General features: G+C 49.3%; 1 protein-coding gene across 1 annotated transcript in view; it reads left to right on the top strand.

Moving 5' to 3' along the window:
* The window catches only part of Iqgap3 (IQ motif containing GTPase activating protein 3), a 46,709-nt gene continuing 29,543 nt past the window's right edge, over window positions 1-17,166 (top strand). Inside the window, exons 1-12 of the mRNA XM_005356891.3 lie at window positions 1-37; window positions 2,779-2,866; window positions 6,731-6,887; window positions 7,284-7,361; window positions 10,228-10,304; window positions 11,015-11,082; window positions 11,170-11,283; window positions 11,498-11,676; window positions 12,072-12,150; window positions 12,933-13,096; window positions 13,844-13,931; window positions 16,406-16,569. Coding sequence (XP_005356948.1) covers window positions 1-37; window positions 2,779-2,866; window positions 6,731-6,887; window positions 7,284-7,361; window positions 10,228-10,304; window positions 11,015-11,082; window positions 11,170-11,283; window positions 11,498-11,676; window positions 12,072-12,150; window positions 12,933-13,096; window positions 13,844-13,931; window positions 16,406-16,569 — 1,293 coding nt within the window. The remainder of the gene's footprint in view (window positions 38-2,778; window positions 2,867-6,730; window positions 6,888-7,283; window positions 7,362-10,227; window positions 10,305-11,014; window positions 11,083-11,169; window positions 11,284-11,497; window positions 11,677-12,071; window positions 12,151-12,932; window positions 13,097-13,843; window positions 13,932-16,405; window positions 16,570-17,166) is intronic.

Below are 17,166 nucleotides of genomic sequence, written 5' to 3'. Positions count from 1 at the left end.
ATGGAGCCGTGCGCTGCAGGCCGGGCTCGGACAGCCTGTGAGTGCGGCAAGGATCTCAGGAGGGTGGAGTGGGGGTGCTGCTGGTGGGGCTTGGCCTTCGCGGGAGGGGCTATGGGCTGCTGGGGAGTGGACTGGTGTGCGCAGAGTAACCTTTGAAGGGACTGCTCCCTTTTTCCCAGGTTCTGGGGCCCCAGGGTCGGGGAACGTAGACGATTTCCATGGCCCCTTAACATTCTGCAATTCCCGTTTTTGTCAAAAGTTGTCAGAGGTTGGGATCCGCATTGAGACAACACCTCTCAAACTACTTGGTTCCTAATCACCTGGCCCCTTGTTTTAAAATGCAGAACCTGGAGGACCGGCTTGGTGGCGCACTCCGGCAATTCCGGCAGTTGGAATTCCGGCAGGAGGTCAAGAGTTCATGGTCATTCTGACCTGGGTTGCCTGAAACACTGCTTTCTCAGGGAAACCCGGGTTCCTCGGAAGGGTTGAAAGGATCAGTGGAATGAAAAACAAAACCTGCTTTCTTTACCCTTCTCCAAAATCGGTGTCCACCCATCTCATTAGGGAATGCAGCTTCTAGATAAACCATTTTGTGGTGGTTGTTTCTTTGTGCGGTTTTTTATTTTTTGAGACAGTGTGTGTGTGTGTGTGTGTGTGTGTGTGTGTGTGCGTGCGCGTGTGCGTGTACAAGCGCGTGCGCATGCTCCAGGCCCCACCCATTCCATCTTACCTTACCTCATAGCTCTGAGGTGAAGTCACTCACTTACTGGTTTATTTTCCATTCTTGAACAGCCAACTCTTGTTCCTTGTAAACTCCCTCAGAGGAACTCATGAGTTTTCTGCCGTTGGCCAGTACTTTCAAAGCTGTATTTGGAAGTGTGTGTCTGTTTATAACTGCCAATTCAAATAAGCCCAGCCCTTCCTGAAATCATAGAGCAGGATATCCAAGATGAGGCAATCGGGTGAAGAGAAGACAAATCGACCAAGCTGTCTCTTGGATGTTCTCTGAGCTCATTTGCTGTGTGTGCAGGCAATTTTTCCTCACCCTGTGTAATTTTTTTGTATTGTGTTCCCCATGAAGAACAGAGCAATAGAGACCGTGGCTAAGGCAGAATAGGAATGCTATCCCATTTAAGACATTCCCTGTTCTTGAGTTTGGAGGTCAGAGTGTTATCTACATTTTGTTTAACTTGATGATCACTTTCCTCCTCAAAGGGGGTATAGAAAAAAAAAAGAATAGTGCTGGGTGGTGTTGGCGCAGGCCTTTAATCCCAGCACTCGGGAGGCAGGGGCAGGTGGATCTCTGGGAGTTCGAGGCCAGCCTGGTCTACAAGAGCTAGTTCCAGGACAGCTAGGACTGTTACACAGAGAAACCCTGTTCCCCCCCCCAAAAAAAAGATAGTAATGTTACCTTGTGATTTTTTCTTTTTTTTTTCTTTTTTTTTATGGTGGTGCAGTAGTTGACACAAAAATTGTGGGACTAGGGTGCGCCCACCCGCTGAGAGCCTTGTGATTTTTTTTAAAATTTATTTATTATGTATACAATATTCTGTGTGTATGCCTGAAGGCCAGAAGAGGGCACCAGACCTCTTTACAGATGGTTGTGAGCCACCATGTGGTTGCTGGGAATTGAACTCAGGACCTTTGGAAGAGCAGGCAATGCTCTTAATCACTGAGCCATCTCTCCAGCCCCCGAGCCTTGTGATTTTTTAAAATTCTCTTTGTCCTTCCATTTAATCTTAAGCATATAGGGTGGATCCCTCTGTTGGGCCATCTGTCCTGCTTTAACCTGCTTGCTATTTATTCTACGACGCTCAGATAGAATAGTTGGCTTTCTCTGCTAACCTGAGATCTTATTCACTGTCTTTTACATTGCTGGATGCCTAGGGCAGTGAAGGCCAGAAGAGGGCATCAGAGCCCTGGAACTGGGGTTACAGACAGTTGTGAGCTACTACATAGGTGTTGAGAATTGAGCCCAGATCCTTTGCAAGAGCTGTCAGTGGTCTTCACTGCAGAGCATCTCTCCAGCACCCATCTTTATATTCCTGTTCTTTTCTTTTTTAAGACAGGGTCTCACTGTGTAGCCCTAACCATCCTGTAACTGACTCTGTAGACTAGGCTGGCCTTGAACTCAGAGATCCTTCTACTTCTGTCTCCCCAGAGCTGGGATTAAAGGTGTGCACCACACTGGGCTTGTATCTTTTTAAGATTAGAGATTCATTAGCCCAGGGCCCAGCAGAAAGTATTGAGTGGATGAATGACTGCTTAGTCAGCTTCAGCCAGGCGTCCAGGGTGCAGCTGCGGCAGCAATGGAGAAGTCAGCCCGTAATGAAGGGGAAGACGAAGCTAACCTCCCGGATGTGCTCTGGATAATCGCTGGTGGCACTGAAGGGCCTTCTTGAGGCAGACTCGGGAAAGAAGAGAAAGACGGGAAGATGACTGTAGAGGAAGGAAGGAAATGTCTGGTAGAGAAGGATGTTCCCTGGGTATGGAGAGTGCTTCTGCACCCAGAAGGGGCTGCCTAGGGAGCATGTTCAAAAGCAGCTTCATAATTGAGTTTCCTGTCTTTTTTGTTCTTGTTTCTTAAGATTTATTTTATTTTCATTTATGTGCATGTATGTGTGTGTGTATCTTGTGCATATGGGCATCCTCAGACCGCAGAGGAGGGCATCGGTTCCTCTGAAGCTGGCTGGTTACAGGTAGTGTGAGCTGCCCAATGTGGGTGCTGAGATCCTTCTCTAAGGCTGCATTCCCTGACCATGTCTCCTCACGCTTCAGATGAACGCCTCACAGCTGAGGAGATGGATGAGCAGAGGCGGCAGAATGTTGCTTATCAGTACCTGTGCCGACTGGAGGAAGCCAAGCGGTAAGCAGGGTCCAGGAAGATGGGCTCCTATTGGTCCACCTTTCCTACCTCTCATAGTCCAGGCATTATCTCCAGAGCAAATGCAGACAGACAAGGGGCTGTGGTGTGGGAAGGGGCAAGTTAAAATAGTTTTGTCATGCCAAGCATGCATACCTCTAATCTCAGTGCTTAGGATGGAAGAGGACAAGAAGGTCAAGGCAGCAATAAGGGAGAAGGCTCACTTAGTGCGAGCATGAAGACCTGAATTCAGACACGTTAAAAAGTCATACATGGCAGCATGTGCCTGTAACCAGTGCTGGGGAGACACAGGCAGGCAGATCCGTGCAGTTAGCTGACCGGCCACCCTCGCCAATTAGTGAGCTCTAGGTTCCGTGGGGAAAGTGAGAGACCCTGCCTCCAAAACACAGGATGGGAAGTAATCAAGGACGGCGCCTTGTGTCAACCTCTGGCCTCTGCATGCATATGCACACACACAGAGTTCAAAGTCAGCCTCTACTGTATAGCAAGTCTGAGGCCAGTCTGGACTTCATGAAACCCTGTCTCAATACAAGACAGAAATGAAAAATAGCATTTTCTGTCTTAAGGCCAACCCCAGCCATTACGTTCTTCCCCCATATCCTTCAACAATATATAACTCTGCAGTCTTTGCCTACCACGCTGTCAATGCCCAACCAAATTACCTGTGAGTCCTTGGGAAATCAGAAACCAGGCCATTTTCCAGTTTTACGCATTGTCTAAAAGGAAAAAAATTTAAGCTGGGCGGTGGTGGCGCACGCCTTTAATCCCAGCACTCGCGAGACAGAGGCAGGTGGATCTCTGTGAGTTCGAGGCCAGCCTGGTCTACAAGAGCTAGTTCCAGGACAGGCTCCAAAGCTACAGAGAAACCCTGTCTCGAAAAAAACAAAATTAATTAATTAATTAATTAAAAAATCTGTCTTTATATAACAGAGTACCATGTACAATGAGTACGTACAGTGAACATTTTAAATTAAAAAGAAGTAAATCTATTAAATTAAAAAGATTCTAGCCAGGCAGTGGCGGCACACATCTTTAATCTCAGCACTTGGGAAGCAGAGGCAGGTGGATCTTTGAATTCGAGGCCAGCCTGGTCTGCCAAGTGAGTTCCATGATAACCTGGGCTACACAGAGAAACCCTGTCTCAAAACCACCACCCCCTCCCAAAAAGAAGAGTCTAAAATGTTTGCACGTGACACTGCCTCTTCGGCCTGCACCAGCAGGAGCACCTCTCCTTGTTTATTTCTTATGTCCCTGACCTTTTCAAGAAACTGGATCTCTTTTTCTGACCTTCTGGCTTCATTTGCTTCTTACGTCGTTCAGCTCCAAAGCCCATATTTCCTATAAATGGATGTTGGCTCTCAAAGACCTGACTGGTTTCGGGTTCGATGGCAGACTTGGTGGTGGCATGTGCATCACTCAGTACCAGGGCCTCTAGCAGTGCCACGTCTGACGTGGGAGTCCACGTGATGCTGATCTCAAGCCCACGATTTCCCATTAGCTTTCACCGTATGACTTGCTGGTCCTCACTGGAACCCACTATTGGGTATGCTGGGTGACTGCTGGTTCTTTGCTTGTTTGTTTGTTTGTTTGTTTGTTTGTTTGTTTGTTTTGTCCCCCAGTGCTAGAGAGAACCCAGGACTTTATGGAAAAAATGACTTTTTTCCAATGCTATCATGTCTTCTTCATTAATTAGTTGCTGAAATTCTTTCTTAAAGGATTTCCCAAGCTGGGGAGACAGCTCAGTAGGTACTTGCTATGCAAGCTTGAGGACCCGGCACTCATGGAAAAAACCAGGCATAGCTATGCATGTCTTGGCCTCAGAAATGAAGGACTGGAGGTGGGTGGATCCCAGGAGCTCACTGGCCTGGCAGCTCCAGGTTCGGTGAGAGACCCTGTCTCCAGGCAGCAGGGCGGAGAAGAACAGGATGCTGCAGCTTCAATGTGAGGTGTGCACTATTTGTCCCTACACACTCTTACAGACCACACAGAGCACAGACAGGACTTCCTCCATCATCTGAGGGTTGTTGGGTTACTTTATGATTCAGTTTACCCAAGAGAGGCCTGGCAAATACATAGTGAGTGTGTTTCTGTGTTTGGTGGTGTTGTCTCCGTTTGTATGGACAGCAGAAGAGGGGGTCAAGTGTCCTGGTGTGTCATTCCTTAAGACAAGCTGGAGCTAGGCTAGTGGCCAGCATACCCCAGCCATCTTCCTGCTTCCCCGTATAATACAGTACTGGGCTTACAAGTCCTGGCATCCATGCCGAGGGTTTTATGTAGGTGCAGAGGATTTGAGCTCAGGCCTCTATGCCTGTTCAGCAAACACTCAGCTCTGCTGAGTCATTTCCCCAGGCCCCTTTTCTTTCCTTTCAAAATTTTTAAAATTTATTTTTATTTATTTATTTATTTATTTATTATTATTTGTCTTGTTCTTTTGAGACAAGATTTCCCTGAGTAAGAGTCCTGGCTGTCCTGAAATTTGCTTTGTAGATTAGGCTGGCCTTGAACTCACAGAGATCCTCCTGCCCTTGCCTCCCAAGTACTAGGATCGAAGGCGTGCACCACCACCACCCATTAAATTTTTTAAAAATTTAATTTAGATGAATGTGTATGGGTGTTTTATCTGAATGTAGTAGGTCTGTGTACCATATGCATGCCTGGTGCCCTTGGAGACCAGAAGAGGGTATCAGATCCCCTGGAACTAGAGTTATAGATGGTTGTGAGCCACCATATGGTTGTTAGAATCAGACCCAGGTCCTCTGGAAGAGCAGCCAGTGCTCTTAACCACTGAGCCGTCCCTCTTTTCTTCCTATTCTTTTCTTTCTAAAATAGTCTATTTTACTGTTTTCCAAAAAGAAGGTGAGGTAGAGCAGATGAGAAAGCAGGTGTCATCTGGGTGTGGTGGTCACACCTTTAATCCCAACACTTCAGCAGCAGGAGCACAGGGGTCTCTGAGTTCAAGGTCAGTCTGGTCTACTGAGGGAGTTCCAGGACAGCTAGGGCTACACAGAAAAATGCTGTCTTAAGAAAGAAAGAAAGAAAGAAAGAAAGAAAGAAAGAAAGAAAGAAAGAAAGAAAGAAAGAAAGAAAGAAAGAAAGAAAGAAAGAAAGAAAGAAAGAAAGAAAGAAAGAAAGAAAGAAAAGAAAGAAATCAGGTGTCCAGCAGGGAGAGTGTGGAGCAAGGTATACTTGACTCTCTTTGGGAACATATCTGTAGACCTCAGTATCTGGAGAATCTCCCCAAGGAGTCTCTATGCTTGCTCAGAATCACCAGCTCGCCGAATCTGGCAGCTGTCCGCTGAAGCCAGCGGTACCACTGATGTTGGCCTCGTTTTGCAGAATGCGATTGGGTTTCAGAGCCGAAGTGAGGGAGATGGGTTGGAAAGTGGCGTCCAGTCCTAAGAGGTGCAGTTTTTCTGTCCCTTGCGTTGTTCCTCTTCCATCAACCCACAGAGCCCCCAATACCCCTTTTATCATCAGAACCGAATCGTGAACTGTGCAGATCATTCCATCAGACACGAGCTTTCTGTGTTTAAGTTTTCAGAATCATGCATAATGAGAGAAGTGGCAGATTCCATTTGGTTTGAGTCAGGTATGTAGCCAGACAGAGTGAGGGTTTACCTTACATTACAGTCTGGTTGAACCTCCCTGAAGGCAGGCAGGTATGGAGACTCGGGGAGTCTTTCCAGGGTGAATAAGGAAAGGGTTGACTTGGTTAGGCATCTAGCAGCTTGGGGAAAGTTGAGAACTGTGAGGCCATAGGAAGAGAGGGGGATTTTAGGTAGGGAGGAATAGTGTGTCAAGTCACTTGAGGGATGGGCGGGTCCTAAGCAGGCTCTCTGCTCCCAGCTGGATGGAGGTGTGCTTGAAAGAGGAGCTTCCTTCCCCGGTGGAGCTGGAAGAAAGCCTCCGCAATGGAGTGCTGCTGGCCAAGCTGGGCCACTGCTTTGCCCCCTCTGTGGTCCCCCTGAAGAAGATCTATGACGTGGAACAGCTGCGGTACCAGGTGGGCACAGCGCAACGAATCCCCTGCCATCTCCCTCCTAAGATGCCCCTTCTCACAGCCGCGAGGGCATGGTGACCACGTAACTTAAAATTCCATACGTGATCACTTTCGTGGCTAGAAAGCAGTACAGTTGTAGAAATTCCCTAGTGTCTCTGCCAGGCGGGTGCTCTGCTGACAGGGAGGGTACTGCTGCATGGGCCTTAAGATGTGTGTGTCCTGTGCCAGCTTGGAAGCCTTACGGCACTGCCCTCTCTGTTCCATGGGGCAGGGGAGACACAGGGTGGGGTCCTTTAGCTCTGTCTACCCTTCACCCATGAATCTTTAAGATGGCATCTGGGCTCCACCCATAGGGAACTCTGAGAACTGTAGAACCATTCTCTCTTTTCTCCCTTTCAGGCAACTGGCTTGCATTTCCGCCATACAGACAACATCAACTTTTGGCTTTCTGCAGTAGCCCACATTGGTCTGCCTTCGGTAAAACGGGGTGCCAAGATGCTTATCTGTCTGCTCTAAGAGAACAGTTCTTGGGCTCTGTGCCTTCCCTCCCTGTGGCTCCTGGCCGGAGGAGCGTCACTTCTGTCATGGAGTGAATGTCTGTGTAGTGTGGATGAGCTCATGTTAGCCAGACATTTTCCCACCAGAATTTCAGAGTGAAGCAAGAACCTGCCATGTCCCAGGTGGGAGACCTCAGACTAGAGCCTTAGGCCCAAGACCCTACGGTATTTATGCTCCATGTCCTTTCCCGCTGTGAACCCCAATTTGTCTCTCACCTATAAAGTAGGTGTGGTAATTCCCACCTGTAATGTTGGTAAGAGAATTGCAGGGCCTATATAAATTCTCTTTGTAAAACATACAAATTGAGGCTAGGCAGGATTCTGCAGTGTGTCGGCCCTTCTCTGTGTTCCTTCCCTGGTGAAGGTAACTATAAAAATTAGGTGAACTGGGCAGTGGTGGCACATGCCTTTAATCCCAGCACTCAGGAAGCAGAGGCAGGCAGATCTCTGAGTTTGAGTCCAGCCTGGTCTACAGAGTTTATGCGCAAATCAGTCCCACACCAGTTATGATTTAAAGGGTTATTTATTTAGGGGGATAAAACTCACGAAACACCAACCGTCAGGAAAGGAGCCTAGTCATCCGAGCAGGACCAACGCCAGAACCAAGAGAGCAGGCCAAGGCTTACTGCTCTTTTTTAAAGATAAATAGACCACGCCGCAGTGGGCTGGTATTTCAACAGCTATTGGCTAAAGGAGCGGAAGGCGCTCCTGCAGCAGAGTGAGTTCCAGGACAGCCAGGGCTACACAGAGAGACCCTGTCTTGACAAAAGATGAGGTGAGAGAGCTCAGCGGGTAGAGGAGGCTTGCTGCTAAACCCAGTAGCCTGAGTTCAATCCCCACATGCCACATGATGGGTTTTGACACCCACCTACACGCACGCACACACATGCACACACACACACGCACACACACACGCATGCACGCACACATGTGAGTGGAAAGAGCAGCAAAGACATTTTGGTGTTTGTGGTGGTGCAGATCTGTAATCCCAGCACCTAGGAAGAAGCTGAGGTGGTGAGATTGAGGCCAGCCTGCATTATATAGTGAACCCTTTTCAACAAAAGGAGAAAGGCTTGTCCTAGTGGCACAGGCCTTTAATCCTGGCACTTGGGAGGCAGAAACAGGGAGATCTTTGTGAACTCAAAGCCAGTCTGGTCTACCTAGTGAGCTCTAGTTCAGCCAGGGCAAATATAGAGACCAAGTCTCCAAAAAAAGGAGAGAAAGGAAGGAAGAAAGAGGGGGAAAGAAGTGTTAAGAGCACAACTGCCCTTGCAGAGGGTTCAGACTGAATTCCCAGCCCTACCTCAGGCGGCTCAACTGCCCTTGCAGAGGGTTCAGACTGAATTCCCAGCCCTACCTCAGGCGGCTCAACTGCTCTTGCAGAGGGTTCAGACTGAATTCCCAGCCCCACCTCAGGCGGCTCACAGCGGACCGTAACTCCAGTTCCAGGGTGCCCATACACACAAGCACACACACATACATAAATGAAAAATAATTAAAAGAAAGAAAAAGGAGCTAAAGAGATGGCTCCATGGTTGAGAGCACTGGATGCTCTTCCAGAACTCGGCTTTGATTCCCAGTCCTCACACAGTGGTTTACAACATCTGTAATTCCAGTCAGAGATCCCACGCTGTCTTCTGCTCTCTGTGGGAACCAGGCACACATGTGATACACAAACATACATGCAGGCAAAACACCCATACGTTTAAAAAAGAACTTAATAGGAAAAGAAAAAGACAGTTTAGGACTGGGACATAGCTCAGTGGTAGAGCCTTGGTCAGCATGTGACACCCTAGACTCCTCCCAGTTCTACAGAAAAAAAGCTGTTATACAGGAGGGAAACACTGTCTCAAACAAACACACAAAAACAAAAGGGGAAAAGCTGAGCTTCCTGGTGCATCTTCCAGAATAGGGAGGGTAAGGCAGGGAGATTAGGAGTTTCCAGCCAGGGCCTGGGTTGTTCAGATTTGATGGTAGCTTGGGTTACACAGTGAGACCTCATTTAAAGGTTAAGTGCTCTTACTGTACTTGCAGAGGATCCAGGTTCAATGTGCACCCCAGTTCCACTATTCCCCTCCTGATCTCTGCAGGCGCCAGGCAGGCATGCGGCGCACATAAATACATGTGGGCAAAACACCTGTGCACATAAAGGAAATAAATCTAAATTTAAAAAAAAAGCAAAAGAGACAGACATTTTGGTGGGAGACAAGCAATGGAGGGATATGTTGTGTTGGAGTGACTGGGACCTCTCTGGCTTTGGGCCCTTGTTAAGCTGAATGTGGTGTAGGGTGTGCTGAGCTCAGGTTTCAGTTCTTAAAGGGGCTTCTACAGTTCAAAGGCCTCTATGGGCCTTGGCAATGCATACCTCGTTGGGCCCTCCCTGGGAGCATGGTCAACTCCTGAGCACTTCATGTATGTGCTGGAAATCTCGGGTCAAGGACCAGGCTCATGGAGGCTGAGTGTCTGGGGCCTGTTTTTCCTGGAGACTACAGCCTGCATTCTGTAGTTCCTGAGGGCTCATCTAGTGGTCAGCTAACCCTGGACACTCTGTGACTGTGGGACTGGCTATGCCTTGGCTTAGTAAGCCTTTTTTACACTGGACTGGATGGGAATGGTTATAGAAATGACTTAGAAGCCAGGGCTGTTGGTGCTCACAGCTCTGATTGGAGAGAGATGCGTTGCTCAGCCTGAGCCCCCCCTCTCACGCCAGCTTGGAAGCCTTACTGCACTGCCCTCCTCTGTGCTGTCCTTCCCGATGTGCAGCAACTGTCTGGTTTCTCCTCTAGATCTTCCTCCCAGAGACCACAGACGTCTATGACAAAAAGAATATGCCTCGGGTGATCTACTGCATTCATGCCCTCAGGTGGGACACCCCAACTAGTCAGCCAGGTTCCTCCAGGGCAGTCCTTCTCAGTCTTCCTGATGCTGTGGCCCTTTAATACAGTTCCTCATGTCATGGTGATCCCTGACCATAAAATTATTTTGTTGCTACTTTATAACTGTAATTTTGCTACTGTGTATCTGTGGGTTTTGTTCCTCTTAGGTGACCCCCCCCCATGAGAAGGGATCACAACACACGGATTGGGAACCAGTGCTCTGGGTAGATCAATTAATAGATGAATCAGTCAATAGCAATAAACATAGAAAGGAGGGAGGGCAGCCAAATCAGCCAAGTGGGGTGAGTGAGATTTCAGGTCTGCGTGGGTGTTTACGGTTATGTGTTTGTGTGTGAGCCTTGTAAATGAAGGCACAGCAGGATCAAGTCCTTAGTTTGTGACTGGGATATGAATGAATCAGAACCAGGACCATCAAGAGTATCACGTGCAAGCCTCCATTCCTGGCCTCGGCGGCCATCTCGGGTCCCATGCAGTGTGTTCTCTGTGGAGCCATCACAGTTAGACTCCTATGGCGTCTTGTTTCTTCTCTTGTCTTGGCTGCTCATTCCTGGGTGCTTGAGTGACTTGAGGGCAAATGCTAAGTGCTCTTCACCGCTGTAATTTCACACACCTGTCGTGGACAAGGCGCAGCAATCAGTACATCCCAGCATGTTCTAATGTCTTCCATTCTTCCCAGTCTCTTCCTCTTCCGGCTGGGATTGGCCCCTCAGATCCATGACCTGTATGGGAAAGTGGAATTCACAGGTGAGCCAGCTCCTTCCTCTTAGCCATAGACTAAGCAAGGACATGGGGTTCTGAGCCTAATGAAGAACACCTCTGATACTATTGCAGCCGAGGAACTCAGCAACATTGCCTCTGAACTGGCCAAATATGGCCTCCAGTTACCAGCCTTCAGCAAGATTGGGGGCATCCTGGCTAATGAGTTTTCAGCCGATGAGGCTGCAGGTAGAGCTGTGCCCTAAAGTAGGACCTGGGATCATGGGGCGGGGGCGGGGTGGGGAACGGGTGTGGGGTGGGATGACAACAAGCCTCACAGCCCTTGGATGGACCCTGGCTGTGCTCTGGCTGTGCCCTGGCTGGGCTCTGGCTGGGCTCTGGCTGGGCCTTAGCTGCCCTGGGCCCTTTCTGGCTTCTTGACCTTGTTCTCTTTCCCTCCAAGTCCATGCAGCTGTTCTTGCCATCAATGACGCAGTGGAGCGAGGGATGGTGGAGGACACTCTGGCTGCCTTGAAGAATCCAAATGCTCTTCTGGAGAATATTCGGGAACCTTTGGCAGCTGTCTACCAAGAGCTGCTGGCCCTAGCCAAGGTGGAGAAGGCTGCCAATGCCAGGAACCATGTAAGGATATACATGTGGGATATAGGAGCTGCCGAGTTGAGAGACCTGGGAGTCTCCAGTGGAACGAGGACTGCAGGCTGTCCTGTCTTGAGTTCCGAAGATCTTCCTGTGAGTTTAGAGAAGTAGAAGAGGAAATGAAGTGATGTCTATTGAACAAGAAGCCTGGGGAAGAGTCTAGATGGCTGAAGTGGCTCTGGCATGAAGCCTGAGCTGAGATTAGACGGGGGAGCCCACAGGCTGGTTGGCTTAGCTCTTATTGCCAGGGTGAGACCCATGTTCTCTTCAAAACCCTAAGGTCCTTGGGCCTGGCCATTGGTCTACTACAGAAGTGCGTGTGACAGGATGGGGGATGATCGAACTGTCTCCACGTCTCTTTCTACATCTTGCTTTTGCAGGATGATGGTCAGGAACAGGACATCTATGAGTCCTGCCTCACCCAGGCAGAGATCCAGGGCCACATCAACCTTGCCAATGGTAAGAGATGACTAGGAGAACCTGGAAAACTTTGAGATGAGAGGCAGGCAGATCTCTGTGAGTTCGAGGCCAGCCTGGTCTACAAGAGCTAGTTTAGGAAAGGCTCCAAAAAAAAAAAAAAAAAAAAAACCAAAAGAACAAAAACACTTGGAGATGGCTGATTTAATAAGCTCCATGGCCTTATGTGAGCCAGATCCTGCCCTAGGGAAAGATCACAGGCCAGGGCGTATACACCCTCTCCTCTGGCCACACCAAAGAGGTTCATATCAGGGAGCTCCTGTGGGAATGGAAAATTACAAAGACAGGCAAATGGACAGGTCTTTCAGCTCCCCATGCTGAGGGTGGATATTTGGATTAGGGTCCTTCAGGAGGGAAGTGTAGCTGGGAGCACCACACACCTGTGATTCCAGCAGTCAGGAAGCTAAGGCAGGAAGATGAAACACTCAAGGGCTCTCAGGGCCGTACTGTGAGGCCTTCTCAGAATAAAAGGAAACAGGAAGAAAGAAAAGAAGAAAGTGTGAGGATTGATGGGATAGGGAAGATGGTGGACAGAGGGGCAACCTGAAGGCTCACAACAAGGGGACATTTGCCTGCTAGGATCAGGGTATTCTCGTGGTCTGGAACAGTGTGATGGGGGTGGGGAGCTATGAAGACCAAGAGGAAGATGTAGGCTGGACCTCATGAGCTCACTGTGTCAGGTCAAGGAGAGGCAGAAAGGAGGCAGGTCTGGCTGGGGTGGTAAGAAGAGGGCTTCACATACCTGGACCTGTGCTGTTTTTCAGTCCAAGGGGCTCTGGAAGTTGTTGACGATGCTCTAGAGAGACAGAGCCCCGGGGCCTTGCTCGAGGCCCTTCAAGACCCTGTCCTGGCCCTGCAAGGGGTGAGAAGAGATTTGGCTGACTGGTACCTGGAACAGCTGAGTTCAGACAGAGAGCAGAAGTCACAGGTCAGGCTCTGCCTAGAGGGAGGGAAATGGCCTCGTGTGTATGTCATCATGGACTCCTTCTTTAAATGGTTGACTCACCCTGCAAAGCACAGTGGACCAGGCTGTCTGGTCTGCTTAGAGTCCCTCAGACTGAGAGGAAGGACCAGGCCTGCTTCTCATTGCTGACTTGGGGTCTTGACTTATTAACTTTCTTTGCAATGCTTTGACCCCTCCCACATTTTTCATGTGTATGTGTCTCTGGTATGAGTGTATGTCTGTATGTGTGTTCACTTCGGGGAGGGCCAAGTGTGTGAGGATGTGCATAAGAGGCCCAAAGCTGATGCCGAGAATCATCTGAAACCACTCCTCCTCCACCTTATTCACTGAGTCAGACTCTCTTAATTGAGCCCAGAGCTCACCAATATGGCCAGTCTCACTAACCAACTTGACCATCTCTGCATCTAAGGCTGGAATTATAGGCAAGACTTGTGTGGGTTCTGGAGATCCAAACTCCAGTCCTCTTGCTTACATAGGAAACACTTTAACCATGGAGCCATCTCTCCAGCCCTTTATGTGTTGACTTTCTGTTTGATGTTATTTATACTTGCACCTAGTCTGTTGTTAGATGTATGCTGGATTGAAAACAATGGTAATAAAGACAGAGTACTAGAGATGGGTAGGCCAGGCCCTTTTACCTGAAGTCCTGGCAGCCCCTCGTGCACATCCATGGCCTGGGGACTCTTCCACTGCACCTCTGCCCTCTTGCAGGAGCTGGGCCTGGTGAGGCTTCTAGAAAAGGAGGAGATCCAGGCCGGGGTGGCTGCAGCTAATGAGAAGGGTGATCGAGAGCAAGCCAGTAAGTTGTCTCCAGGGGGCTTGGGCGCTGCTGGCTCTTGGTAGTGTATCTTGCCCCTTTTCTGATATATGGATTGGATGAGGCAAACTACTGTCTTTACCCTCCATATCCTCTGCCTTCTGCACCCCCCGGAGGGACACATCAAATGAAAGATAATGATATCTGCTGCCAGCTTGGACTAGACTCCTTCTGGGGAGTTCGCCTATAATATTGTTTCTGCCTGTTTATATTTCTTTGGCTTCTGAAATGTGATTTCTCAGGTAAGGAAAACAGTTTCTAATTCAGTGTCCTTTAAAAAAACATTGTATGTAGGACTGGAGAGAAGGCTCAGTGGTTAAGAGCACTTGTTGCTCTTGCAGAGGATCTGGTTCAGTTCTTAGTACCCGCATGGTGTCCCACAATTATCTGTCACTCCAGTTCCAGGGGATCCAAACTAGATCCGAGGTCTTTTCTGACCTCTGCAGGCTTGAGACACGTGGTACACACACAACCTGCAGGCACAATAATTTACATAGATGATAAAGGAAACCTAAAAAAATTTAAACAAACAAACAAAAAAATATATATATACACACACACAATACTAATACAAGGTATGAGTGAAGACCGTTAGTTGCTGGGTCAGCTACCGGGTCTGTGGTTTTGCCTCCATGTCAGGTTTGAGGTCTTTAGCCACTACCTCTGAGTAACTGCGTCCTCCCCCAGACTGCTCCTGGCTGCTGCCTGCCCTGTGGCCCTACTTCATTCCTGGGATCTTGTGCTGATCTCGCAGCAGAAAAGCTTCAGCTCTCCGTTCTTGGTTTGTTGTTGTTTTCTAAGATAGGATCTTACTGTGTGGCTCAAGCTGGCCTGGAGCACAATGTGACACTGTTGCCTCTCACACACACACCTGTGCTCACCCCGAGTACTGCTGTTACAGGTGTGAGGCCCCACACCCAACTGCCTCTTACATTTTTTTTTTTAATTTTATTGTATGTGCATGGGTGAGTGTGTCAGATCCTCAAGAACTGGAGTTAGAGACAGTTGTGAGCTGCCATATGGGTGCTGGGAATTGAACCTGGGTCCTCTGAAAGAGCAGCCAGTGCTCTTAACCACTGAGACATCTCTCCAGTGTCTCCTCCCCCCCCCACACCATTCTTTTTTTATTTATATGCATGGTAGTGGCGCATGCTTCTAATCCCAGCACTCAGGAGGCAGAAGCACGTGGACCTCTGTGAGTTGAAGGCCAGCCTGGTCTACAGAGTAAGTTCCAGAACAGCCAGGGATACACAGAGAAATCCTGTCTTGAAAAATAAACAACAAAAAATTTATTTAATTTTGTTTTTACATATTTAAGTCTATGTATTTGCTATGTATGTATGTTTGTGCCATGTGCATGCATTGCCCATGGAGGTCAGAAGTAGAGGCCTGGAACTGGGTTCTAGATGAGTATGCACCCCTGTGTGGGCGCTAGGAACTAAACCACCCCTCGCAAGAGCAGCAAATGTTCTTAGCTGCTGAGCCATCTCTCCAGCCCGGCTCTTTCATTCTTTATCCCACACTTGGTTCCATCCCCTGGACTTGACCTGGCAGCTGAGGCCTTTTCAGCTCCCGCTTCACCCGGTGCAGCTGAGCTCCTCCTTGCTTCCTTCCCAGGCCCTGGCCTCTGGGCCTCTGAGTGACATTTTCTCCACCAAGTAGAAACGTCTGCAGAGCTGTCTCCAAGGGTTCTCTGGGAAGTCGTTTGCTTTCTCCTCCTCAGCACTGCCGTCACCCTGGGGTGGGACCACTTCTAGCATGGCCCCTGCAGCTGGGCACTGTCAGTCTCCTGGTGTCCTTATCCCTCCCCAGAGGCTATGTGCTTCTTGGCATCTTACTGGCCCCAGAGCATGTGAACTAACCACACTGGTGTGCCATGGCCCCTTTAGCTTCCTGCACCGCTGTAGTGTAAACGGAGCTGGCTCTATATTTCTCTGCACTGTCACTAAGGTTTGGTCCCCAGAGCCCGTTGACTTACTTCATCTTAGTTATGCGCCACTGCCAGCTGTCAATCTTGTGCTCACTGCTGCTGTGACAGCCACGTTCTGCTGCATTCTAAGCCATGCAACTCCTGGGCCCAACACGTTGCCTTTGCCTTTCAGAGAGCCCCCCTACCCACCCCCCGTCTGTTTTTTAAGACAGGATTTCCCTGTAGCCCTGGCTATCTGGCAACTAAGTAGACCCAGCTGGCCTCAAACTCACAGAGCTCTGCCTGCCTCTGCCTCCCAAGTGCTGAGATTAAAGGAGCGTGCCACCACCGTTTGACCAGAGCCTCTCTTTTAAACAAACACCCCATCCGCCTTTCCTCTGGAACATATAGGAATGCGTTTTGAATCTAGTAGAATGACTTTCTAGAAGTGTTACAAAGCCATTTCCCAGCAGAGCCTGGTTGGTAAGGACAGCTGAGATAACAGGGACTCTCAGTCTGTGTGATTTCTTGCTGTCCTCCCCGGCAGTGCTCCAGGCCGTGTGGAGAATCAACAGAGCCATCCAGAGGGAAGTGGCCTCTGACACCGTGAAGGAGCTCATGTGCCCTGAAGCCCAGCTGCCCCAAGTGTACCCCTTTGCCTCTGCTGTGTACCAGCAGGAGCTGGCTGTGCTCCAGAAGCAGCAGCAGGGGGTAAGTCCTGGGGGTCCCAAGCAGCTAGGAGAATGGCCAGAAATTAGGATGGGCAGGGCTGCTTCCCAGGAGCATCATGGCAGCCAGTGGCGGTGCACACGCTCGGCACGGACCACAGCCCTGCCAGGTAGGTGCTGGTTCTCTTTAGAGGTAAGGAGAGGGTCGCAGACGTAGAACACCTGCCTGTCCAGCTATAACCGTGAGGCTGCCCCACCTCACTCCTGTCCTTCTGATAGCAAGGCCTGAGCCTCATATAGAGTCACCATGTCAGTTGCGGGAGTTAGAAGTCACATGTTGAGTGTGGGCTCTGTAGTCAGGCGGCTCCATTTAACCCATATTGCTAGCTATGGGCTTGGCTGGGAAATGCGGTTATTAATGGTACCCACCTCATTTGGCTTGTTATGGAATAAGATGACACCATGTATGGTCTTCATGATGATTGTGTTCACAGCAAACATCCCAGATATAAAGTGTGAATGTTGGTGAATGAACGTGTCCCAGGTGTTGAGCATGAGCAGGGTCGGTGGGTGAATGTGTCCCAGGTGTTGAGCATGAGCAGGGTCAGTGGGTGAATGTGGCCCGTGGCCCAGATGTTGA

Source organism: Microtus ochrogaster, chromosome 21 (genome assembly GCF_000317375.1).
Source record: "Microtus ochrogaster isolate Prairie Vole_2 chromosome 21, MicOch1.0, whole genome shotgun sequence".
NCBI lineage: Eukaryota > Metazoa > Chordata > Mammalia > Rodentia > Cricetidae > Microtus > Microtus ochrogaster.
This window is presented reverse-complemented; position numbering and strand designations above follow the sequence as displayed.